Genomic DNA, 27,189 nt, shown 5'->3' on the forward strand with positions numbered 1-27,189 from the left:
CTAAAATGTAATATGTTAAAAAACGTCAGCAGCAATTCATTTTAAAAACCTCTTTATTACCTATGATCCACAGGGGGGAAAATATTTCTATTCACGTTCCGCAGTGAGCAAGCATGTTGAACAAGGGAAGCGCGGAAGACCTGTGTAATGGAAACAAGCTGAGCAGAAGAGAGCAGGCGGCTGGCATCTCACAGCAGCGCAAGCCCTTGGCTTCTTTTTAGACTGAAAACAAACTGAAGAGCAATGTTATGGAAATCTTTTTTTGTGTGCGTTTCCTTTCTTTAAAAAAAAAAAACAAAAAAAACAGCTAGACTTACAGAAGAGTTCCAAATCCAATCCAAACCCAGACTTTTCCCAAAATTAGTTAAAACATTGCCGGCGAAATATTTTTTTTAAATCTAATACACAACAGTATCTGAATTCGGTAAAAACTGTACAAGGTTGTAATATACAGAAGGCAAACTCTTTGGTAAGAGTGTATTCACGCACACAAACACACACACACACACATGCACAGAACACCCACAGGCACACAGAACAGACACACACACACACTGAAAACACACACACCCAATCATTCAACTGCTTCACTGTGGACAGTGGCAGCCTCCATTTTGTATTTGGAAAAGACTATCATCACATTAGAAAAAGAAAACCTAAAGGAGGACCAAAATTAGCCTATCAAACCAACGCAGATTTTATCAGAAGATTGAAACAGAGGCTGGGGAACTCGTCAAATATACGTATAATCTCTCAACAAGCTGACCATTCCTGCTGAAGCTGTCGATAGATAAACTCGCCATGTGTGAACTGAGGAAAGACAAGTACATGGCCTTTATGGAGAAGGTACAAAGTCTGTTTGTGGTTTTGGGCAACACTGGCAGCATAGTGCCCCTCTCACAGCCTTCTCTAGCGCCCCCTACTGCTGTGAGCTCTGACTAATGCTAAGCACCTCAGAAAATGACACAGCTGTCATCTGTTAGTCATATAGAAACAATGCAAACACTATCCAACACAAAAACAGCCCATAAACTGACCGCTGCACTACACTGCAGGTAATGTCTTTGGAGTTGCTGATATTCTGCTTCAAAAAAAAAAAATTTAAAAATAAAACAATTGCTGCAATTTTTTAAACATTGCAGCGTGGAAATGGACAAAGAAGAAGCCTGTGAGTGGGCGTGGCCAAAAACCACCATTCTCCAGCATCAGTATCTTCAATAGAGTTCAGGAGGGGGGGGAACAACATGAAAAAAGCAGACATACTCAAGTAACGTTCAGAAAGGAAGAAAAACGAAATTATACGAAACAAAAAATAAAACAAATAAATTAATAAATGTGCTAGTATTTTTGGAGGGAGTTTCTCTGGGATACTGCCGTTATGGCTGAGGCTGGCTGATTCAGTCACTGTCATGTGGAGGGGTCGGGACAGGGAGGCGCAGTTGCCCGGAGCTGCCACTAGGAGGCGATCCAGGCATGGCGCAGGCACTCTGCGGCGGTGGCCCTCTTCTCCGGGATGAGGTCCAGCATGGGCAGCAGGAAGTCTGAGAAGGTCTGCGCTTCCTCCGGCTGCCATTCGTACTTCTCCACCAGCACCTGCAGCAGGCCCCACGGCTTCAGCTTAGTGATGTGCTTCAGGTCACCTGTGGAAACAGGAAGTGATGTCAAAAACTAGCGCAGTGAAAAATGCAATACTCTCCAGTCCCAACATATGACATTAGACAACTGACAACTGCTTGCAAACATATCACATATTCAAGCATTCAGTGTTTAGGAGTGCTCAGGCAGACACACACACACACATGCAGGCAGACAGGCAGACACACACACACAAAAACAGACTACATAAGGCACACCCCCATACGTCACACAGTCGGTAGACAGATAGGAAAAACCCAAAGAATACACTTTTCAGGACAACACAAAACACAAACCTTTAAAAGCACAAAAAGCTCTCACACACACACACATGCATAAACTGAGCAAATCTATTATCAACTAATTCAATACAGAACATGTTCCATTTCCCCCCCCAAAAGGAAAACAAACTTATGACCTTCTTCAAAGTAACTTCTACAATTGAAAAAATGAACAATTTTTCACTGATGACCAACTGAAAGCAGCAGTTATGGGGTTCTAATGCCTAACCCAAATGAATGGTTCTGGAGTTCTAATGGCTAACCCAACGTAGCGGTTCTGGGGTTCTAATGGCTAACCCAAAGCAGCGGTTCTGGGGTTCTAATGGCTAACCCAAAGCGGGGGTTCTGGGGTTCTAATGGCTAACCCAAAGCGGGGGTTCTGGGGTTCTAATGGCTAACCCAAAGCAGCGGTTCTGGGGTTCTAATGGCTAACCCAAAGCAGCGGTTCTAATGGCTAACCCAAAGCAGCGGTTCTAATGGCTAACCCAAAGCAGCGGTTCTGGGGTTCTAATGGCTAACCCAAAGCAGCGGTTCTGGGGTTCTAATGGCTAACCCAAAGCAGCGGTTCTGAGGTTCTAATGGCTAACCCAAAGCAGCGGTTCTGAGGTTCTAGTGAGTAACCCAAAGCAGCAGTTCTGGGGTCAGAATGGAATCCAAAGTCTTGTTCTGTTCTTGGTGAACCAAATTCTTGGGTATTTGCAAAGCCCAAAGCTTGGCGGGAAGGCTCCCAAGCAGCTCTAGGATCAATGGCTAACAGGTCTGCATTACGGGAATGGAAACAGAGAGGGGGGGGAATGAGCAACCACAGGTTCGTTCAAATGCGTACCCAATCACCTGCCGGGAATGGACCCAGGCAGGGGGTGGGCAGTCCCAAGCCGGTTCAGGCTAAGCGCTCCAAAGCCGTCAGGTTCAAATCTAAAAACCAGCAGTTCTGGGGTTCTAATGGCTAACCCAAAGCAGCGGTTCTGGGGTTCTAATGGCTAACCCAAAGCAGCGGTTCTGGGGCTCAGAATGGGAATCCATAAATTCTTGTTACCTTTCTTGGTGAAAAAATCCTTGGAGTATTTGCCAGCCACAATGAGCTTGCGTGGAACCTTCCCCAGCAGCTCAATGATCAACGCAATGTGGTCTGGGCATCCAAGAGGAACGGAAGACAGGAGGAGGAGGGGAGGAGGAGGACAAGACAGACCACAGATTCATCAAACAGCGTTCCCGCCAATCACCTGCCCCGGGAGTGGACGCCGGCAGAGGGGTGCAGTCCCAGCCTGGCAGCTAGGAGGCGCTCCAGAGCCGCACTTCGATTAAAACCACCACCACAACCACCACCTTTTTTACTCTGGTGTTCTAGGATTTAGCAAAGACATGAATGTTTGCACGGAGGCGTGAGAAGGAGACCGGCCTTTTCATCTGAAAGGAGCTTGCCTGAGTGGTACACCATCACATCACTCCTCAGTCACGTCTGAAGCTCCGGCCAGCCCAGGCAGTCATACCCAGCTGATCATCTTGCTCTTTGAGCTGCCGACTCAGGTCTGACTGTGTAGAAGCAGTAGCAAAGGTAAAAACCCTCAGGCTCTTTACGGTGTCCAATCATCTCATGACTGTATGGTTACATTTTTTAGTTAGCTGTCAATCTCCCTCTCAAAGCCTTCTCCCTCAGGCGAAGGAGGGATCAATTTCACTTCAATTTGGCTAATTCAGGGAATTAAATAATTACTTTTAAAATCTTCAGAGATCCATACAGGCATTCTTCTAATGATGAACTAAAACTGAATTGAAACTGAAATCAGACTGAATTGACCCAGCTTGTGGTCTGATCTATCTGGTGACAGGAGGGATAAGGTTTGGATGGTGTGTACGGGTTTGTCGAAATGCCGTTAGGCCACAACGGCGCGCCTCTGGTGCTGCAGGCTGGTAATGCCCCCCAACGCACTGACTGGGGATCAGTCAGCACACCCACAGCCCAGACCTCAAAACACTGCGTGCTGAGATCTGAAGCCGACTCCGGGCCAGGTGCACGGGGCGTCCACTGTTCCAGAGCAGGACGCACACACGAGCATACCTCTCCTGGTGAAGTATTCCTGTGAGAATTTCCCACTGAGTGCATAGTGCCTGGGGACTTTCCCCAGGAGCTCAATAATGAGGGCAAGGTGGTCTGGAGGAGAGGGGGAGGAAGGAGAGGGTAGGGGGGGTGAGGCAGAGTGGGGAAAAGGAGAGAGAGATGGCTAAAGCAGCAGATTAAGCAAATGTTAAATGCGAAGCATGATGAGCCTGAGTTAAAATGAAAAGCAGAAATGGTCTGTGGAACGCCAGTGTCTTTTCCCGTGCCCCCACTCCCCCCTTAACAGTCAACTGTTCATTTCGAGGTTCAAGTTGTTATTCTTGCCGGAGAACCTTGATAGGTTTCAGTGTTTCAGAACTTGAAGATCACTGCGATGTGAGCATTACACACAAGACCCTAGAAGAAAAGCCTTTTGCCGACACGGCGGCTCTCTCCGAGCTGAGCCACGCGAAGGCAAAGTCCTGAGGAGAAGCAGACTGGAGGCTCACGGGGACATACTGGCTTCCCTTTGTTCTACCAGCAGCCAGCGACACGGGGCAGGAGCCCGGGCCAGGTGTCACAGTCAAGCAGCATGTCGTTGCAGATGCAGCTCAGATGGGGCTTGTGTGTGTGTGTGTGTGTGTGTGTGTGTGTGTGTGTGTGTGTGTGTGTGTGTGTGTGTGTGTGTGTGTGTGTGTGTGTGTGTGTGTGTGTGTGTGTGTGTGTGTGTGTGTGTGTGTGTGTGTGTGTGTGTGTGTGTGTGTGTGTGTGTGTGTGTGTGTGTGTGTGTGTGCCTGCCTGCCTGTTTCCAGGACTCCTGAAGGTCTATACCACACCTGACCGCTCCTGCTGAACACTGTGTGTGTAGGTGCAGGCGGTGGAGGTGGCCAGAGAACGTGCACTTCTAACTGGTGTACGGCCCTCGTGATCCCGTACCAGTGCCAGTGGGGGGGCGTGAACACGAGGCGCCACACCCTTCATGTGCGGTGGGGGCGAGCGGGGCATCAGCGCCATGACCAAACACACAATCCACAGCAAACTCAACGCTGCCCCGACAGAGAATGATCCAGATAATCCTCCGCCTGTCCCATCCAGACCACAGCCTCTGGGTGGGCTTTTCTGAGCCTGGAAACGGGCGCATGAATCCGGCTGTGGGACAGGCTGAGGGACAGGCTCCTGCTGAGGGACAGGCTGTGGCTGTGGGACAGGCTCCTGCTGTGGGACAGGCTGAGGGACAGGCCCAGGGACAGGCTCCTGCTGTGGGACAGGCTGAGGGACAGGCTCCTGCTGTGGGACAGGCTGTGGGACAGGCTGTGGGACAGGCTGTGGCTGTGGGACAGGCTGTGGGACAGGCTCCTGCAGTTGCAGGTGTGCCTGAGCAGCTGTATTCAGGGTCTCCAAAGCCAATGTACTGTAACAGACAGGCTGTGGGGCCTGTGGCGATAGACCAGCGACGTTCTCTTTTGGGTTTTTTTTTCAGCAGAAAAACCAGCAAGAAATTCAGGTCAGGTGAATGAATGGAGTGCTTAATCACTTAAAGCAGCACACAATGAGAACCAGCACACCCTGTGGCTCTCCAAGGACAAGAGAGACCGCCCAACTCAGGGGTGCGGGCTCAAATTCTGCTGGTGACATACAGTAATGTATGGGAGAATTTGCATGGGATGACAAAGTATGACGGCCCAGTTTAAAAAAGTAGCCGAAAACAAAAAGGTGGAGGCAGGTTTGGGAGAGGTGAAGGCAGGTGTGTGTGTGTGTGGGAGAGGTGAAGGTAGGTGTGTGTGTGGGAAAGGAGGGGGTAGGTTTGGGTGTGGGAGAGGTGAAGGCAGGTGTGTGCGTAGGAGAGGTGAAGGTAGGTGTGTGTGTGGGAAAGGAGGGGGTAGGTTTGGGTGTGGGAGAGGTGAAGGCAGGTGTGTGTGTGGGAAAGGAGGGGGTAGGTTTGGGTGTGGGAGAGGTGAAGGCAGGTGTGTGTGTAAGAGGTGGAGGTAGGTGTGTGTGTGGGAAAGGAGGGGGTAGGTTTGGGTGTGGGAGAGGTGAAGGCAGGTGTGTGGGTGTGGGAGAGGTGGAGGCAGGTGTGTGTGTGTGGGAGAGGTGGAAGCAGGTGTGTGTGTGGGAGAGGTGAAGGCAGGTGTGGGTGTAGGAGAGGTGGTGGTAGGTGTGGATCTGGAAGAAGAGGGGGTAGGTGTGGGTGTAGGAGAGGTGAAGGCAGGTGTGTGTAGGAGAAGTGGTGGTAGGTGTGGATCTGGAAGAGGATGGGGTAGGTGTGTGTGTGGGAGACGCGCAGGCAGGTGTGGGAGAGGCGCAGGGAGGTGTGGCAGGCATGGGAGAGGTGCAGGCAGGTGAGGCAGGTGTGGGTGTGGGAGAGGTGGAGGCAGGTGTGGGTGTGCGAGAGGTGCAGGCAGGTGTGGCAGCAGGTTATGGGGACAGTGTGGGGAGGTAAACATGGGGGGTGGGTCTCCACTGCAGGGTGTCCAGTGGCTCAGATCTTAAGTTGTAGTCAGAGGAAAATACACACAGGAATGCTGATGAACTCTGAGGGCAGTGATCCGTCTCAGGAACTCTGGGACTGGCATCACTGCCACCCTTACATGGGCACCACAGACTGATCTCTGCTCATCACACTCCCTGGAGCAAACTTACCAGGTGTATTTATCAATAAGGCGGAAAAGTTCATGTGTCCATACACACCATAGAAATAAACACACATTCACAGCTTTGGTAAAAGCCGAAGTCCTGGTGTTTTAGAGAAAAACCTGTGGTGCCCCAACAATAAAACACAATTCTATGACAGGATGGCACAACTGAGAAATGAACATTATGAACCCGACAAAAATGAATTGCAGGAGCTTTTTGTTTTTTTGGTTATTCAAAGTTAAACAAATTGCCAGGTTAATTTGAAAGAAATCACCCTCCTAGTCAAGAGTAGTAATTCCTGTGTGTGGGGTATAGAATAGTGGAATACCTACAAACACAATACACAAAACATAATCTTTCAACAAACCACCAACAAACAATAGGTGGCTTTCTCTAGCAAGGAGAGCTACAAGTATGCACCATCCTCAGGTAAGGAGAGCTACAGGTATGCACACCATCCTCAGGTAGGATAGCTACAGGTGCGCACCATCCTCAGGTGAGGAGAGCTACAGGTATGCACCATCCTCAGGTAAGGAGAGCTACAGGTATGCACACCATCCTCAGGTAGGATAGCTACAGGTGCGCACCATCCTCAGGTGAGGAGAGCTACAGGTATGCGCACCATCCTCAGGTGAGGAGAGCTACAGGTATGCGCACCATCCTCAGGTGAGGAGAGCTACAGGTGCGCACCATCCTCAGGTGAGGAGAGCTACAGGTATGCACCATCCTCAGGTGAGGAGAGCTACAGGTATGCACCATCCTCAGGTGAGGAGAGCTACAGGTATGCGCACCATCCTCAGGTGAGGAGAGCTACAGGTATGCACCATCCTCAGGTGAGGAGAGCTACAGGTGCGCACCATCCTCAGGTGAGGCCGGAGAAACGTTACCTTCATCACGAGAGTAGTCTTCACCAGAGTGCGGCTCGAACAGGTAGTCCCCCGTCGCCAACTCGAACGCCTGAAAGACAGACAGACCCGGCCAATAAAGGATGGAAAACGTGATTCTCTTTGGCGAACGTTTCACTGTAACATAATTATGGCCCTTACGGTCTAGTTTTTTTGTTCAGGTTAGTTAAAGGCGAAACCGAGTTAATGCATTAACTCGTGTTAATTAAGGTAATCTTATTGTGAAGTGTTAGCAGTGTCCTGTATCAAGCAGAGTGGATTTAGCACAGGATTCTGCAGGATATAACTCTCCAGTGGCATCTACGCTGTTGTTGGAACTGGATTACAGTAATCCCCAAAAAAATGGTGAACAAAAAGCACCTACAGCACAGGAGACTGCTGACCCAATCTGCTAACTGGCTGCGCACAGCAATGCCGATTTACTAAGATTAAATCATTGTAGAACAACAAATCTTCACCTTATTAACAATGACCTTATTAACAATTTAATTATCAGCAAATGAAACAACTGAGAGCAGAAGACAGATACTGCTAAACAAGGTGGGCCCCGCCCCACACCTGGCACATATAATTATTTAAAATACGTTAACCCTTTAGTCACTGGTTAATCTCCTGCAGATTACTGACACACACTTGAAAAGAAGCTACGTTTTTTAGCAAAAATCATTCAATTCTTTGTGGCCAGGGACTGTGACCCACCCCCCGATCGCACCACCCCAGCCCCGCCCGCCCTGCTGCCCTCACCATGCAGGCCGTGCTCCAGACGTCGGCGGGTGTGTTGTACCCCGCGCCGATCAGGACCTCCAGGGAGCGGTACTGCCGCGTCTGGATGTCCTCTGTGAAGTGCTTGTGCTGTGGGAGAGAGTGGCATCGATCAAATCACAAACTGCTCAACACTCCTGGGCTCCCCCCCTCCAAACACAGACTCCACCAAGATCCGCCCCGCGACCACATATCTTCTGCGTGCTTTACCCCAGCCTCCTCTTAGTTATTTTTCTGCCCGCTCCAACCCAAACAGCGCCTGGCTACACATCTTTACCTTCACTGTATGGTACAACACCGTCTTTGGGTTCAGAAGTGATGGGCAGCACAAAACTGCAAAGGGGCAGGGGAAAGTAAAACAGCGATAACAGGCCCTTTAAAAAATGTAAACATCCAAAATCAGTACTTTGTTGAGGCACCTTTGGCAGCGATTACAGCCTCAAGTCTTCTTGGGTATAACACTACAAGCTTGGCACTCCTGAATTTGGGGTATTTCTCCCATTCTTTTCTTCAGATCCTCTCAAGCTCTGTCAGGTTGGATGGGGAGCGTTGCTGCACAGCTATTTTCATGTCTCTCCAGAGATGTTCGATCGGGTTCAAGTCCGGGCTCTGGCTGGGCCACTCAAGGACATTCACAGACTTGTCCCGAAGCCACTCCTGCGTTGTCTTGGCCGTGTGCTTAGGGTCGTTGTCCTGTTGGAAGGTGAACCTTCGGCCCAGTCTGAGGACCTGAGCGCTCTGGTGCAGGTTTTCATCAAGGATCTCTCTGTACTTTGCTCCGTTCATCTTTCCCTCGATCCTGACTAGTCTCCCAGTTTCTGCCTGTGAAATCCATCCCCACAGCATGATGCTGCCACCACCATGCTTCAGTCTTTTTTTCTCATGGTCTAAGAGTCCTTTATGATGCCTTTTGGCAAACTCCAAGTGGGTTGTCATGTGCCTTTTGCTAAGGAGTGGCTTCCGTCTGGCCACTTTACCCTGAAGGCCTGATTGCTGGAGCACTGCAGAGATGGTTGTCCTTCTGGAAGGTTCTACCATCTCCACAGAGGAACTCTGAAGCTCTGTCAGAGTGGCCGTCGGGTGGTCACCTTCCTGACCAAGGCCCTTCACCCTCGATTGCTCAGTTTGGCCAGCTCTATGAAGAGTCCTGGTGGTTCCAAACTTCTTCCCTGGAGGCCACTGTGTTCTTCACGACATTCAATACTGCAATTTTTTTGTACCCTTCCCCAGATCTGTACCACACAATCCTGTCTTGGAGGTCTACGGGCAATTCCTTCAATTTCATGGCTTGATTTTTGCTTTGAAACGCACTGCCAACTGTGGGGCCTTGTATAGACAGGTGTGTACCTTTCCAAATCATGTCCAATCAATTGAATTTACCACAGGTGGACTCCAATAAAATTGTAGAAACGTCTCAAGTATGATCAATGGAAACAGGATGCATCTGAGCTCAATATTGAGTGCCGTAACAAATGGTCTGAATACTTATGTAAATGTGATCAGTTTTTTATTTTTAATAAATTTGCAAAAATTTCTAAACCTGTTTTTGCTTTGTCATTGTGGGGTACTGTGTGTAGATTGATGAGAATAAAAATTAATTTAATCCATTTAATAATAAGGCTGTAACGTAACAAAATGTGGAAAAAGTGAAGGGGTCGGAATACTTTCCGAAGGGACTGCAAGACAGATCTCTCAGTGTGAGAAAAAGTGAAAACGGTAATCCCGGAATGTTCCGGAAAGATAAAGGAAGTGCCGGCACACTCACCACCCAGCAGGCGTTCCCCAGGTCCGCGATCTTCACCTGGATCTTGTCAGAGTTGAACGGCTCCAGCAGGTTCACCAGCAGGTTTCCGGCCGCCAACTTAGCTGCAGCATCGCGGAGACAGAGAAACCAGACTCAGCGACCACAAAACACCCAGACCCACCCTGACTGAGTGACTACATCACACAGAGAAACCAGACTCAGTGACCACAAAACACCCAGACACACCCTGACTGAGCGACTACATCACACAGAGAAACCAGACTCAGCGACCACAAAACACCCAGACACACCCTGACTGAGGGACTACATCACACAGAGAAACCAGACTCAGTGACCACAAAACACCCAGAAAACCAAACTAAGAAACCGCATCATTGAGAAAGCGGACCAATCAGCCCCATCGCACAGGGAAAAACCCCTCCTCAGTGACAGACAGAGAGGGCCGCCCCCAATCACGGGCATCAGTGTACGACAGTCTGAGGAACTGGAAGACTAGTCAGGATCGAGGGAAAGATGAATGGAGCAAAGTACAGAGAGATCCTTGACGAAGACCTGTGCCAGAGCGCTCAGGACCTAGACTCGGGCGAAGGTTCACCTTCCAACAGGACAACGACCCTAAGCACACAGCCAAGAAAACGCACGTGTGGCTTCAGGACAAGTCTGTGAATGTCCTTGACTGGCGTCAGTGTACGACAGTCTCATGACCTTTGACCTGCTCTAAATGTTCTCTATAGCAATATCCGCACAGTAGACAGAAATTAATGTAAATAATTTTTGGGTCACAGTAAATTCATAAATCTTTACACACACACACACACACACACACACACACACACACACACACACACACACACACAGAATATATGTGGAGAATATAAGGATAATTCCAACCTGGATTCAAGAACATAAATTTTATCATCTAGTCAGGAATCCTAGCAACAACATAACTATTCATTTACAGAAATGTTTTTAAAAATCTGTTTTCTAAAAACAGAGATAAAACACTTTGACAAACACCATTCTTGGGAACGCCCAACCCAGTGATCACTGTATGCACTACTTAGCAGAAGTCTGACACGATATGTTTCAAGCCTCGAACAGAAGCATCGAGTTATTTTATGGTGAATATTGTTGTATTTTAAAACATCTCCGGAAAACGTGTGCTCCGGTGGTTTTCTGGAACTAGCTACGGGTTCCCTCCCCAGCCTGCATGCATTCAAAAGCAGAGAGAAAGTAATCGCCGAGCCAATCACAGTGCAGAGTGCTACAGTACTTTACACGGTTTTCGGAGGCACATTTGGCTAGGCACTTCAACAGCGGCCGTAAAAGTAGAGAACTATAAACCAGAAACACGTCGTCCCTAAGGCGAAGGGCTCTGGTGGCTCTGTAACTGTGTATGGTGCACTCTCCTGACATGGCTTGTGTGCGCACACACCCTTACAAGGACAGGTTAGTGTCCGTCACTTTCGTACAGGGGCCCTTGCTGTAGTAGAGGGTGTTAGTTAGGGCAGGGAAAGAGGGGTGCAGAGAGGGGACGCACGGCTGTCCCTCACTGACCGTTCCTCAGGCTCTCCTCCTGGCTTTCCAGAACGTTCTCTGCCTCGGCGCAGCCGGTGGCCGGTTCCCCAGGCTGCCGTTCTTCCTCCTGCCACGTAGAGGGCGCCGAGTGGCTCACGTCACTGAGGTCACCGTCGTCGGCCAGGCCGTTGCAGGTCTGGTAGGTGGCGTTGGCGAGCGGCTCCTGCTGTGCCTGCGAGTCGTGCTCCCCCTGCAGGCCGTCATTTGCGTTGCGGCGGTCTTCTTCCTCGCACTGGTCTGGCTGCTCCTCCTCATCTTTCTCCCTCCCCTGAGGGGGGCTGTTGGGGGTGTGGCCATTGCAGTTCACCTCCATCACGCCCTCGTCCTGACCCCACCCTTCAGTGCTGCTTTCTGGGTACAAAGCACAGACCAGGAGGCCCGTCAGTCACATGACTAAGGCTAACAGCAACACACACTGGGACTACAGCCAATGACTGAAGTGATTTCATTTCATGCAATGTCAAATTATCAGAGGCCTGTATGAAGAAGCTGGATTCAGTTAGCTGGATGACAGGACTCAGCAAAACCCAGAACCCTCCCATAGCTGTTTCAGGCTTAGTGCGATTATTCCGCTAACTCAGTGAAGCTTGTTTACGGCATTTTTCCCCATTTGTCATGGAGAAATAAGAATTACATTCCAGGCGTTCAGCAGACAGTTAGCCAGAGCAAACACAAGCGCAAAGATGAGGGACCAAAGCATAGGAATTCCCCAGAAGCCCAACCAATGAAGAGGTCTGCAGAACTGAGCGATATATGTCATCCCTCAATACTTGACTTTTCGTTCACATTTCTGGATCAAACGGGCAACTTTAGTTCTCTCTGTGTCTTTCCTGTCCGCAGTCATTTCTGTTTGCGACGCACTACCTTTTCAGACTGTTGGGTAACCTTAGCTAACGTTCGTGGCGAACAGAAAAAGGTTTGAATATGTTCGCGAACGTTAGCTAAGGCTCGCCGGCTTGAACGCACGTCAGGCTTTTGGAATGTTTTTTTTCCAAATTTTAAAGTCAGCGTTCTAGAACCCCAGCGCTTCAGTTACCCGTAGTGATTGTTACATCAGCATTAGAATGGGTTAAAGTTCAACAATCAAAAGGGAAAAGGAGTTTGTGCCAAAAGACGAAGGATCTGAAAGCACCGCTCCACGCATGACCTTACCTTCTGTGACCTCGCAGGCGATGTCCTGGAAGGAGGCCTGTTGGAGGGGGACACAGGTGGGCCCCTCAGGCGTTTGGGGGTCCTCCTCCTTCTCCTCCCCATCCTCGCACCCCTTCTCCAGCTCCTCCAGCTCCAGGATGCGCTTCTCCAGGAGCTCTGCCTGACGCTTCTGCTTCTTCTTCAGCTTCTTCTTCTTATTCTTCGACATCTTCACCACCTGCATCCGCCAGAGCAGGTAAGAGTACACACACGTGAACATGCACGCGCACGCACGCACACACACACACGTGCCCATATACATACACACACACGCGCGCGCACACAATGTATACTGTACTGTAGCACTAGAGATCGACTGATAGATCAGATTGACACATATATCAGGCAGATATTTGCATTTTATACCATATCAGAATCGGATATGGTATTTTTTTTTAAAAGTATTATTTTTAAAATTCACTCCTATTGTAATGCTCCCGGCACTCCCTCAAGTGTCAATATTACGCCCTGTCGACATTAACCACGCCCTCTCGACATTAACCACGCCCTGTCGCAAGCCAGACTTCCAACAGGGTCAGTCCATCGGCGGACCGTCTGAGACTGGATACCGACTGTGAACTACCACACGCGTCCGACATTAATCATACCATACTTCAGTTTGCTTCATTCAAAATGCAGCATGTTATCTGTGTTTGTAATAAAATCAACTCCATTGTTTTCTTCAAGCTGCTGTCCTTACTGGCCAGATCACGATTTTTATATGACTTCTCTTGCAACAAGACCGGACTACATACAGCCAGTCTTTCTGCTCCGTGTCACAGACAAACTGTCCAACTGCTAGGGTGCAAATAGATGAGTACAACACATGAGGAAAGCATAGCTTCAAGTTTCTTCCTGCTAGACACAGGAGGCCAACTGCTCAGGGCCCTTGGGCACCTTAGAGATCACATGTCGTTCTTCAGAACACAGTGATTTACAGACTGCCTGCACCTCAGATGCAGTTCCGTGACACTTTGGTTAGCTCTAAGAGTCTTCTGTATAGTAGCATACATCATCGCTGCCATCTGATATGCCTAGTACATTACTCTGTTGGTTGCGGTTCTCTGACGCTTGGCACTCTTGCAACAAAAAAATTGATTGATTGATTGAATAGGTATTGGCCTTGAAAAATTCATATCGATGGACCTCTATATAGCAATATCATTCACTTGTCCACACGCACATTAGTTTAAGGTCTCCCCTGATGCAATGGGCATTCTGGAACATGGACCACCCTACCCTCCCTAAACATTTACCACCACAGATGCTCATTTATGGCAGGAAATGGATCCACTGCAAAGCAGGAACCAGTGAGTTTCCTTTTACTAAAGAGAGGATTAACATTTGAGACACTCAAAGTTCATCATAACCTACCACTTTAAATTTCAAGTCCTTGTTCGAATCATGAATTATTTCACGCGGCACAAGCGTACAGATGGCGCAGTGACATTACATCGTTTCCAACCCCAAACCTGAAAAACCAGCCTTCTCCCAGGTGCTCCCAGCATCCACCTTCCACCTATCACTGACTCTACACGACCGCTCTGCCTGCCTTTCTGTCTGTGCCTCAGGCTTCTCTCTCGTCCTCTGGCTACCACTGCTGGCCGCGAAACCTTGAACAGGGAGAGTCCATTTGCAGAGTTTAGCCATCGCGCGTGCCCACGGACACAAAAGGAAACCAGGCCACACGCGACATCCTGTTCCCCGGGTCGGGTCAGAATTAAGTCTGAATGCTAAATGGAAACTGTAGTGTGCCAAACAAACGGACCCGACTTGAAGTGGCTGGTTTGAGTGCATTAAAATCTCTGGTTCCTGAACTGGGGAGTGGAGACCCACCGGTGGGAGATGAACGCGCGCGAGACAGAATTCATTAAGGTTCACATCCGTCAGATCAAACACTGCGCCGGTTCACACGCACAGCGCAAGTCACCGTGCACACACACGTTTTCTCACATTTTACCCAGGAGGCTGTAATGATGACATAATAGTAAGCACACGCACACTGCACAAAACACAAAAACCCAACCACTATGCACGGTGAACAAATGAGACCGTGAAAACTTAAAAAGCGAAAGCAGGCATGTACACATTTAGGCAACAAATTAAAAAGGGTAAACTTACTTGTTTTGGTGGTGGAGCTGTACTCACTGTAAAGATGCACAAACATAGAAAAAATTATTTTCTTCATTTTATCCTCATGCTCCCTGACAAAACACTAACATCACACATACACGTGACTGCCTAACCCTACAGATTGAAGTTTTTTTAAACAACATTAATTTTTACATTAATATTCAGAATAAAACTCTTTTTTGACATGACTGCATGTTTTGGTTAGTAACAGGGTATTTTTTATATCAGTTTGAGTATTTCAGACAAGTACTTATTACTAGTGATGAGTTGTAATAAAGCATAATCTGTTTCTGAAAGGCTACTGCAGTGGTATGCCTGAACCAATAAAGTAATTTTCTCCATAGCAGGACACATTGACAGGGTAAAACTCACACAGCCTCCTTAGTTTCATTAAGGCCTGACTTTCCCCTTTACTGCTACTAGAACAAACTAAATCACTTAGGAAACACAAACGTGGCCACTGGTGGAGAAGGCTGACAGGGCAAATGAAGCTCTACAGGAACCAGAACAGTGATCCAGCAGGCCTAGGGCTGAAATATTTGAAGTTCCTAACTAATTAGTAACATCTGAGTTTTCCTCAACACTCCGAATGAAAATGTTCTTTAATATTATTGAAAATCACGGTTTGTAACAGTTTTTGCGTGATAATTGGATCATTTTCAGCAGGAGCGCGTGTTCAAGATTTCATCCGGCAGGAAAGGAGCGAGTGCTCATGGGTAATGGGTAGAGGAGGGAGGGGCCGTACCAGCGGAGCCAGAAGGGGGCGGGGCTCCAGCCTTCTGCCACTCGGTGGCTTCGGCGGCCAGGCGCCGCACGTAGGGCTCGTCCACGCTCATCAGGATGTTCTCCGGCTTGATGTCTGTGTGGATGATCTTACACTTTGTGTGCAGGTAGTCCAGGCCTTGCAGAACCTGCAGGGGGAGGATGCGTACACACACACACACGCACACACACGCACACACGAGCACACACACACACACAATAGCAATAAGAATCAAATACGAGAACCAAAGTCACCCGAACATTGACCCGACCCCCAGGGGCCCTCCCCAGGGGCCCTCCCCAGGGGCCCTCATGAGCCGGGTTCAGAAGTGCTGTTGGACATCCGTCCGGCTCTGACACCCCGCAGATGCAGTCCGCTACTGCAGGGCTAATGAGGACAGCGCTAGTGCTGTTCCTCACGCACAGAGGACCCCACCGCATGCCCCCCCGTGCCCCACCGGCCCCACAGCACAGCCTGCACTCCTCCGGCTCTCTGAGCCAATCAAACGCGCAGAAATACGGACGTGCGTTATTTAAAAGCTGGTTATTCCGCCAGCAGATAAAAAGCGAAGGGAAAAGGAGGAACTTAAAAGCGCAGAAGCTTAATGCCGGCAGAGGGTAAATCAGTAAGCACTGCTGCATCTAAAAAAACACGAGATAAGGGGCTTCACTTTGACGGTCCTGATCGAAAGAAACTACATTACCCAAAGGATTCTGATTTAGAGAAGCCTTTTTCATGCAATCATCTGTTTACCAAATAATTCCAGTTACCTATGAATTTTTTCTTTTTGAAAATAAGTTATTTATTATTTTTTTCATTAGAGCAGCCATACTTATGCATTTTTATTTTAAAAATGTTATTCACAGGGTTTTTCCTGGATCAAAATAGGACTTTGTGACAGTGACTGCGGTTGGCCTGGCTTTACTCCCAACGTTTACTCGATGCTGTTCTCCCAATATTTAGCTACATTTAGAATGTAAAGTTCCGTAAAAAGTCATCAAGGCACCACAATCCCCACAGTCAGGATGCAGACTATAAAAAAATGTAACCCTTGGCAAAAATTAAAAATTATTGAAATATTTATTGAAGGGTTATACATTGTAAGTTCCAGAACTGTGGGTAAATACAGCCAATACTGAAGGATTGAAACATTGTAAGGGGATAATTTTAAAGGAATAGTGCATATGTGCATGTGCATGCGCGTGTGCATGTGTACCTGTATTTCTTTGTGTGTGCGTGTACATGTCTGTGCATGTGTATGTGTGTGCACGTGCGTGTTGTTATAAGTACGAGACATTCGCTCGCACACACACACACACATATAATCCCACATTTAATATTTCCATTTCCTTTTATAATTGGTTGCTGGGGTCAAGTGATGTGAAGCAGGTGGCCCTGGGGGTGGGGTTACACCCATGTGATTTCTGTATAAGCTCAGGGGAATGCGCGTGGCGGTGTGGAAGACGGGTGTAATGGCGGTGCATGCATGTATAGCCCCAGGTTACCTGTCTTAGTGTGCATGCATGCATGAATAGCCCCAGGTTACCTGTCTTAGTGTGCATGCATGTATAGCCCCAGGTTACCTGTCTTAGTGTGCATGCATGCATGCATAGCCCCAGGTTACCTGTCTTAGTGTGCATGCATGCATGCATAGCCCCAGGTTACCTGTCTTAGTGTGCATGCATGCATGCATAGCCCCAGGTTACCTGTCTTAGTGTGCATGTATGCATGCATAGCCCCAGGTTACCGGTCTTAGTGTGCATGCATGCATGTATAGCCTCAGGTTACCTGTCTTAGTGTGCATGCATGCATGTATAGCCCCAGGTTACCTGCCTTAGTGTGCATGCATGCATGTATAGCCCCAGGTTACCTGTCTTAGTGTGCATGCATGCATGTATAGCCTCAGGTTACCTGTCTTAGTGTGCATGCATGCATGTATAGCCTCAGGTTACCTGTCTTAGTGTGCATGCATGCATGTATAGCCCCAGGTTACCTGCCTTAGTGTGCATGCATGCATGTATAACCCCAGGTTACCTGCCTTAGTGTGCATGCATGCATGTATAGCCCCAGGTTACCTGCCTTAGTGTGCATGCATGCATGTATAACCCCAGGTTACCTGCCTTAGTGTGCATGCATGCATGTATAACCCCAGGTTACCTGTCTTAGTGTGCATGCATGTATGTATAACCCCAGGTTACCTGTCTTAGTGTGCATGCATGCATGTATAACCCCAGGTTACCTGTCTTAGTGTGCATGCATGCATGTATAGCCCCAGGTTACCTGTCGTATGATGGTCTTGACACAGGGCAGAGGCAGACCCTGGTAGTTGGATTTGATGATCCACTTGAGCAGGTGGTGTCCCATCACCTCAAACACCATGCACACATCTGAGGCACAGCGGTTAAGGACACACTGCCCCACACACTCTGTACCACACACACTGCCCCACACACTCTGTGCCACACCCACTGCCCCACACACTCTGTACCACACCCACTGCCCCACACACTCTGTACCACACACACTGCCCCACACACTATACATTCTGCCCCACACACTCTGCGCCACACTCTATGCCACTTTGCCCCACACACTATGCCACTCTGCCCCACACACTCTGCATTCCGCCCCACACACACTTCATTCCGCCCCACACACTCTGCCCCACACTGCATTCTGACGAAGCAAAAACCCAAAACCTCTGGTATTCCAGGAGCGGAGATGCCTAACCCTGCGCTGTGTTGTTTTTATTGTTAAAGGCATGCAATGCAGGATTTTTACCCTTGCTGTGGTCCAGTGTTTAAAACTGGATCCCACCCCACAAGCTCTGTAGCCACACCCACCCCGCCTCACACAGAAAAGAGCACCATGCACAGAAATGTCCACACATCTTACACAAAACATCTTAGAAGAAATGCAGGCAGATGGCAACTATGTGCAAAGACAGAGATCACCAGTGCACCAGAGATATGCCTGAGCATGGTTATTATAACACCAAGTACAGCTATGCCACATGGTACTAGGGTCAAAGACAAACAGCTGTCCAAGGATCCAGCCTTTTCCATTCAAAACCATTCACTGCACAGCAAACCAACGCCAAAACCAAGGATACGAGTGCCGTTGACGCCAGAGATCTTGAAATCATCCAACAACTGGACAACTCTCTCCCTGTTGGGGTCATCTGGATCCGTATTTCTGACCTGGCAGAGAGAACAATGAAAATTAAGCACAAGCCAGACTTTATATCCCACAAAGAGAACTGTGTGATACTAAACATCAAGTAACCCAAGAGCACAATAAATTCAGAGCATTGCAAAGTCAATGAAACAACATTTTTAGATGTTTCAAATGAGAAATTAAACAAAAAAAGTGTCTGTTGAAGACCATGTGTGCTCTAAACGTCACAGTCAGTAATGATCAGTAATGGCAAGTCAAAGGATCTGTGACAATGTTCAGTGTTAAGTATACAGGGCAGAGTATCTGGTGTGTCTATAGAATCTGTGACAGAATGGTCAGTGTTAAGAATACAGGGCAGAGTATCTGGTCTGTCTATAGAATCTGTGACAGAATGGTCAGTGTTAAGAATACAGGGCAGAGTATCTGGTCTGTCTATAGAATCTGTGACAGAATGGTCAGTGTTAAGCACACAGGGCAGAGTATCTGGTCTGTCTATAGGCTCTGTGGTAGAGCGGGAGCCGGGGCTACGCTGGTGACTCCGGTCCCGTGCGGTCTGGAAGGCGCGCGGCGTTGGCGATGACTCACCGTTCGCAGCAGCTTGATCTCGTCCAGCGCGGTCTCAGTGTAGTGCTCCGCGCTCTTCACCACCTTCATGGCCACAAAGCGCTTTCCCCTACAGAACACAGGGCCGCCGTCACCTACAGGAGGAGCTCAACAGCCTGACAGCCGGCCATTTTATTTCGGCAAGTTTTCCTAGTATCGTTTTAGCTAAATCGGGTTTTTATTACTTTTTTCCTTTAATTACTGTTTTCTGAGAAAGAACTTTCAGCTGCAAATGACTTGTAGGGAAGACGCTGAAAAAATAAAGTTTATTATTTATTATTAATATTATCTTATAAATAAGCAGCCCGTTCCTCGGCTGCAGTTTTTCCAAAAATTTGTGACAAATTAAAAAAACGATTTCAAATGCATTATTCGTTATGTCATCCCAAAAACTCAAAGGTGCGACGCTCTGAGCTGGGCACTCACTGCAGGTCCCAGGCCAGCCACACGGTGGAGAAGTGGCCCCAGCCCAACTTTCGGATCACGTGGTATCGCCCGTTGAACAGGTCCCCGATCTTCACATGATGGTAGCCACCTGAGCAGGGGAGCACAGGGGGACAAGGACACCAATGAGCTACCTTTTACAGCTCTTACCCAGGCAGCCCTGCCAGGCTAGCACTAACCTCACTGGTTAGGCTCATAACCTAGCGGAACTACGATCCCACTCAGGCTAATCTCACAAATCGGACCGGATTAATTTTACAGGACCATGAGCTTGACCAGGTTAAACTTGTGGTACAGAAAGGCCGCCAAGGTCAAAACCGATTTCACGTGATTGGATTTTAAGCCCGTTCCTAATTTCACCTTAAAACCAAGAACCAATGTAGACGCAAGAAACCAGGAGAGGAAAGTTGGCGCTGTAAAGAAGTGCTTTAATGGATCTAGTAAGAGCCGAGTAACAGCAGCACAGCCTGCAGGAATGGGGCGCGAGATCCTGCTCACAGAGGGAAGGCGTAGGCGCTCACCCTTGCAGTAATCGTTGGGGTCCTCCTGCTCCTCATCGTCAGAACCCAGGATCTCCTCCTCCGGCTCCTGCTGGGGGGAGTCCTCCTGCCGCGGGGGAGCTCTGGGGTGGGGGTCAGGCCTGGGGAGGAAGGGGAGGATGGAAGGAGGGGTGAGACGGTGGCCACAGCGCTGCGAATGACCCCCCCACCCAAATCCCAGCTTTCTGACCAACTGCACCCGTGGCCATGTCCAAGGAAAATCCATCCCAAGCCAATCCAGACAGCGTGACTAGCCAGCAGGACACAGGAGTCAAGACATACTGAAGAAGTTCCTCATGAGACTGAATCTGGCCCCATCTGAAAACCATCCAACTCAACTGGGTTGTTCGATCAGACCAAACTCCACACATGCAAAGTTTGTCGTAACCCTAACCCAAGGGGCTGCTGAGTGTCCCGTCATGTTCTCGCGGTGCACGGGACACCGCATCATCAAGCCCGGGGCGCTCACACCCACTGCACCCGAAAGTGCCCTCCTCAGACTCACGTCTGCGTGAGCCTGACCGGTGAACCGCAGTGTGATCAGAGGCAGCGGGTGACGTCCGGCGCTCGTCCGCGCTCTCCCAAACTGACAACGGGAGCCATGATGAGTGCCCGAGCATGATGGGTAATTCCCAAAGGGGGAGGAAAAGGGTTTTGCTTCTGCCCAATCCTTAGAAGCAGACATATAAATATGATTCATGCTGATTAATGACGGAGATGGCGAAACACCCAGAAACGCTTTACGACCTTGAATGAACAGACAGGACAAAGTCCACCCACCCCCTCAAAATCAGGTCTTTCACCTATTGCACCTGGATGGGCTGAGAAAAAGGCAAATTAGCCCCGGAACAGCTGTGAAGATCAAAAAAACTAATCAATACAACCCTGTTAAATTGCCCGGGGGATTTCGGGCCGTTTATAGACAAAGATGAGCAGTTTGCCCAGATTTCCTCTAGCTGCCCAACCCCACTCTCCTCCTTATCCCCACAGACCGGACAGGAAGTTATCAAAGATCTCCCACCAAGAATCACGCACACAGCATTTTGAAGACTTCCTGCTGCAGGTTAGGTGCCAGGGCCATATGTAGGTCAGTGAAGGATTTAACTGCAGAGTCCAAGGAAAAGCCATCCAAGCCAGCCCGTTTCTCATCAACAAAACTTTTTAAATCACACTTAGTGGCCTCAAAACATTTTAAATCACACTTACAGTGGCCTCAAAGCATTTTAAATCACACTTACAGTGGGCTAATATATTTTTACTGAATGTTCTAAAAATATTCTGTCACAAGTTTGTAAAGTTGTTATAGAGGCTCTGTATGCAAGTGTGGAGGTGGAGTCTTAGTTATGTGGCAGAGGTTACACGGTGTATTTTTATTCAATAAATGCAGTGTATTAAGTTATCCTTTCCTTGTGATCATTTTAAGTCTTGAATATACAGAACAAACAGAAATTTGAAAGCAAATATAAATTTCAGACTGTCTGCTGCACCATCCGACCACACCCTGTGTGCCTTGTCTGTTTAGGGGTTTTTCAGTGCGTACCACCAAACCTGAAAAACATTCTAGGGGAATCATTGCTATTTCAGGAATTTACTCTCAGGTGGATGAATGTGAAGAAATGTTATTAAAAAAAAATGTTTAACTTTGTTGCATTACTTGTTGTGAAATTAAAATTGTGCTCATTAAAAAGGCAAGATCTGAAATTGTTGTTCATAAAAGCAGAACCACCAAAAAATCTGTGTTGTTATCGACCAACGTTTCCCCAAAGTAATCGGTCAGAAATTTTCATATGGGCGCATACTTCCAGGAATTCCAAAGACGGTAGGACTTTACTGGCTGTTGGCTCGACTCATGGCGAGCATCCATTTGCCAGACTGAAGACAGCATTATGAGGATTTCATAAAAGTATTCAAGGCTTCTCAGAGTGCTACGCTAACATTTTTTCCAAGGAGCATGTGGCAGAGATTTAACTACGGTTAACTGTAGTATCGCAGGAGTGGGGCTGCACTTTAAAATGTCATTATTATTACCATTCGAGGCGTACCTTTTAAACGTGTAACCACTAAACATAAAGAAACATGATAGAAAAGAAAATGGATATTAAAAATGCTTCATGCGAGACTTGATTTTTTTCTTTATCATTGTTCCTGTTAAACGTATTTACAAATGAACAGACATTATTATATGGGGCTAAGAGTCAAAAATGATACCCTTACAAATTTAACAGTATTGTTTGTACTACTGCCATCCACGTTTTTGCCCAAAAATGTATGTTTTTGTTCATTTACTTGGAAAATATTCCGCCTAGCTCAGTGAAATTTTACTTTCAACAGCTTTGACATGTCAGTATTCATTAGCCTTTTCAACTACTTTAACTTAATTGAGTCAATTGTTGCAACCCTGTCCACAGCTGCCATGGAAACGCTTCCTCAAAGCGTGACGTACGAATGAGGTTTCTGATTCGCTTGGGCCAAAAGCTCAGCTGGTCGCCACGGGTGTGTTTGTGTCTAGAAGGTGCCAACAGCTCTCTGGGGAGGCTGGTCTTTCCTGCTGAGCAGGTGCACCAGACTCAGTGCCACACTGGAAGGTTGAGATCATGTGCAGCACACTGGAAGGTTGAGATCATGTGCAGCAGACTCTAATGCCAGACTGGAAGGTTCAGATCATGTGCAGCAGACTGGAAAGTTGAGATCATGTGCAGCAGACTGGAAAGTTGATTAACATGTGCAGCCAGATCTTAGTTTCCAACTGGAAGGTTGAGTCAATGTGCAAGCAGCTCCAGGAGCCAACTGAAGTATGAGATCGATGTGCAGCTCATGACGGAAGGTTGAGTCAGTGTGCAACAGACTCTCAGGGCAGAGCTGGAGTTAGTCATGTGCAGCAGATGGAGTGAGATCATGTGCAGCAACTGGAAGGTTGAGATCATGTGCAGCAGACTGGAAGGTTGAGATCATGTGCAGCAGACTGGAAGGTTGAGATCATGTGCAGCAGACTGGAAGGTTGAGATCATGTGCAGCAGACCGGAAGATCGGGACCATGTGCAGTCCAGGAGCATGTAATTGACTGAGCACAGTCATGTTATGACCATGCACTGTCACGCCTACGCGACTCCCGCCCTACCTGTGCCTCTCGGCCACTCGGTCCCCCCGGCCCTACGCGCTCTCCCGGTACTGCTGGTCCTCCCGGCCCTACCTGCTGGACTCTCCCCCGGCCCTACCTGCTGGTCCCTCCCCCGGCACTACCTGCTGGTCTCTCCCCCGGCCCTACCTGCTGGTCCCTCCCCCGGCCCTACCTGCCCATTCGGCACGGCGGCAGCAGCAGGTAGTCGGTTCAGAACCCCCAAGGAGGAGCGACTCGGAGAAAACACCATGAGAGAGAGAGAGAGAGAAAGAGAGAGAAGGAAGGGATGATACTACTGCCACTGCTAGCTGCTTCCAGTCTCACTTTCCTTCCGTCTACTTTCTTCTCTTTCTCCCTGTATCTCCTCCTCTCTGTCCCTCTTCCTTTACCTCTGCTCACTTCCTCTCTCCCACACCGTTTCTTTCCATCCACCCTCTGCTGTCAAAGCCCAGCCGCCTGCATCGTTTGGCTGGGAAGGCTCGCCGCTCACCCCCCCCTCGGTCTCAACGTTTTATTAAAATCAGCAACAAATGGTAAGTTCTCAAACCAAAAAAGTTGGCACAGAATGCCGAAATGGAACCAAACGCAGCGCCGACGAGCACGTGGCTGAAGATGACCTCAGCACATCCAGTGTCCTGGACCTACACGAGCCGGGACTGCAGAAACAAAAGCACAGGGTCGGCATGCCAACCAGGCCCTGCCAGAAAGCACCGAAGAGTGGCTGAATGGCTTCCTTTCACTGGCTGCACAGTAAACATTTATTGACATTTCACCGCCAAAGCAACCCTGTACAAAAAATAAATAAATAAATGCTGGTATTTTGTCAGCCAGAAATTTTTTTTTCTGTTGGCATAGCTAAGTATAAGTAAGTGCCTATTGGATATGATAATGCATCAGCACAGCTAAGTGTACACAAACATAAAAGACCTGAGTTAGCACGTGAATTCTTATCCCTTGTTGTGCAGTGTGGCCACAGTTCAAAATTCAAACCTGCCCCATTCAATTGGCACAGTAAGGTGTAAGTACATATAGGTTCTGGTAGTGCATTAACAGAGAGAGGTACAAGTACTGAACCTACTGGGTCCAGCTAAGAGTCAGTACAGTAGCTTTGTTTAAAGTCAAAAATCCAAAGCCACATAAACACAGAATACAGGAATACAATGCATTTCCATTTAACCAAATATAGTAATCCAACAGGCTGAATAATGAATCAGAGACAAGTTGAAGTGAAACATTATGAAATGATACTAACGTTTCAGAGCCCTCTCTTCAGCCAGTTCCAAAGTTCCTGTGGTATCATTACGATGAGCAAACCCGACCACAAACAAATTCCAAAAATAAAATAATCATTTTTAGCAAAAATTCTAAATTACACATTTGGCTCTCACAATAAGTCAAAATAAATATTGGTTGGTCTGCAACGATGGATTCTTTCCTAACAGTTTTAAGTATTAACGGGGTCTGGTAATGCAGAGGTTGCACAAGACTTCAGAAATCTGCATTTCCAAAATACAATCCACGAAAATGTCTGCATTTGACCAATTTTACCAGCATTTTAAACAACCGGACATTATCAATAGTATTACTCATGAATAAACCAGACATGTGATTCCGTTCTATAAGAGTTTAATAAGATTTTTCCATAGCACCAATTCACATCAATGAAAAAAATAACTCCACCTGGCCATGCAGTTGGTTGCTCAAAGAAAAAGTAACGATTTCACCGTTACCTTTTAAATTATGACACCTGAGGACAAATCAAACGGTGACAAACAGAACGGGGCGTGGCACATAAGCTCCACTAATAAGCGACCAGGGCTGTTCTCCAAAACGTCTCAGCCAGGCCGCTTTTATCAGGCTGCCTGAAGGAGAAATCACCCAAAATAAATAAATGCTAACTTTCCTTCTTTCGTTCATATTTGACTTTATTACACAAAACATGGCTGGATTACTGGCTGTAATTGTGAGTTGATGCACTTGTCAGCTGCCACACCCTGCTGAACGACATTAGACAGACACATCATTTTGTTCATACATTATATATCAATCCATTATTCAGCCAGTCAGAATGAGACCAGATATCTCAGAGAGAATAACAAAAGAAAAACCTAGAAGTGAGGGAAGACTAAACACAAGAAAATATTATAAACACACATGAATGTTTATAATATTAGTGGAGCATTAAGGATCATTGGTACAGTCTTCAGTAAGCAGGGCACCAGTCAGAGAACCAAACCCACTGAAACCAAACCCTGTACTTTCAGTTTGACCTGGAGAGTATTCCAGATCAAGGAGCATAAAAAATAAAAGCAGTTTGTGTAATTAGAAATTTAGGTAGGTTAACAGTAACAGTAACATTACTGTAGAGATGTGTGGAGAGTGGAGAGTTAAGCTGGGGTGTTTGCCCAGGGCAAGAAAAAAACAAACATGACAAACGAAAACTGCTTGGCTTGACTATTTACAGCCAATTCACCAATCTATTCTTGCAAATCGCTGACACCAACAACTACTCATTCTCTGAAGGTCACAGATCCAGGGCACACATAATTTGGAAAACAACTGGGTGCAACATACGAGGGGAAACATAATAAATATTAAACAAACATAAACAAAGGGAACACTGAGCACAACAGAACCACCCTAACCTACCCTATTAAAAACTCTCAAAAAAACCCAAAAAAACACTGGGTCCATTCCTCCCCTAGGCCTAACCCTTCCTCTTCCCCTTCCCCTCCTCGCCCATAGTGAGGGCAAACAGAGGTACAGTGTCATGAAAAAGTATTTGCCCCTTCCTGATTTCCTCTATTATCGCATATTTGTCACACCGAATGGTATCAGATCTTCAGACAAAATGTAATACTTGACTAAGGAAAACTGTGTAAACACAACACATTTTTTAAATTACAATTTCGTTTATTTACTGAAAAGGTGATCACTTAAACACCCAGACCACAAGTAATTGCCCCCTTACTCACTCAACCCACCAATGACATTTTATCGACAATTAGATTAAGTTGATTGAACAAGGCCAGGCTTGATTTTAGCCAACCCAGTACTGAACGTCACTCATTGATCCTTACCATCAGAGTGCAGCAGTCACCACAAAGTTTCTACAAGCCCACAATGCCACGATCAAAGGAAATTCCAAGAGTTGGGGGGGAAAAAAGCTGTTGCAATATATTAGTCTAGAAAGGATGACAAAGCCATTTCTAAGGCTCTGGGACTCCACTGAACCACAGTGGGGGCAATTATCTCCAAATGGAGAACACTGGAACAGTGGTGAATCTTCCCAAGAGTGGCCGGCCTGCCAACATTTCTCCAAGGGTGTGGCGACAACTCAACCAAGAAGTCACAAAAGATCCCAGAAGAACATCCAAAGAATGGCAGGCCTCAGCCAAGGTCAGTGATCATGACTCCACAACAACAACAAAAAACTGGGCAAAAATGGGACTCATGGGAGAATAGCAAGGTGCTAACCGCTGCTAAGAAATACATCAATGCTTGTACCATATTTGCAAAAAAAGCACCTGGATGATCCCCAAACCTTTTGGAATAATGTGCTATGAACAGATGCATCAAAACTAGAAGTTTTAGGATGACACCGGTCCCACTGCAAATACAGC

The 27,189-nt window shown here is 47.6% G+C and overlaps 2 protein-coding genes across 2 annotated transcripts in view; both read right to left on the reverse strand.

Annotated features, from left to right (window-relative positions):
* Positions 1–35: 35 nt before the first annotated feature.
* LOC135234861 (SRSF protein kinase 1-like) overlaps positions 36–27,189 on the reverse strand; it is a 32,731-nt gene continuing 5,577 nt past the window's right edge. Inside the window, exons 3-16 of the mRNA XM_064299863.1 lie at positions 20,431–20,549; positions 19,892–20,000; positions 19,448–19,535; positions 18,798–18,885; positions 17,966–18,072; positions 15,668–15,833; positions 14,911–14,936; positions 12,751–12,967; positions 11,578–11,949; positions 10,021–10,121; positions 8,238–8,345; positions 7,476–7,545; positions 2,953–3,045; positions 36–1,640 (exon numbers count right to left, since the gene is read on the reverse strand). Coding sequence (XP_064155933.1) covers positions 1,456–1,640; positions 2,953–3,045; positions 7,476–7,545; positions 8,238–8,345; positions 10,021–10,121; positions 11,578–11,949; positions 12,751–12,967; positions 14,911–14,936; positions 15,668–15,833; positions 17,966–18,072; positions 18,798–18,885; positions 19,448–19,535; positions 19,892–20,000; positions 20,431–20,549 — 1,849 coding nt within the window. The 3' untranslated portion in view covers positions 36–1,455. The remainder of the gene's footprint in view (positions 1,641–2,952; positions 3,046–7,475; positions 7,546–8,237; positions 8,346–10,020; positions 10,122–11,577; positions 11,950–12,750; positions 12,968–14,910; positions 14,937–15,667; positions 15,834–17,965; positions 18,073–18,797; positions 18,886–19,447; positions 19,536–19,891; positions 20,001–20,430; positions 20,550–27,189) is intronic.
* The window catches only part of LOC135234859 (NACHT, LRR and PYD domains-containing protein 3-like), a 91,178-nt gene continuing 79,905 nt past the window's right edge, over positions 15,917–27,189 (reverse strand). The window contains exon 15 of the mRNA XM_064299861.1: positions 15,917–16,177. Within this exon, the coding sequence (XP_064155931.1) occupies positions 16,088–16,177 (90 nt within the window). The 3' untranslated portion in view covers positions 15,917–16,087. The remainder of the gene's footprint in view (positions 16,178–27,189) is intronic.

Source organism: Anguilla rostrata, chromosome 11 (assembly GCF_018555375.3).
Source record: "Anguilla rostrata isolate EN2019 chromosome 11, ASM1855537v3, whole genome shotgun sequence".
In the NCBI taxonomy this organism is placed as follows: domain Eukaryota; kingdom Metazoa; phylum Chordata; class Actinopteri; order Anguilliformes; family Anguillidae; genus Anguilla; species Anguilla rostrata.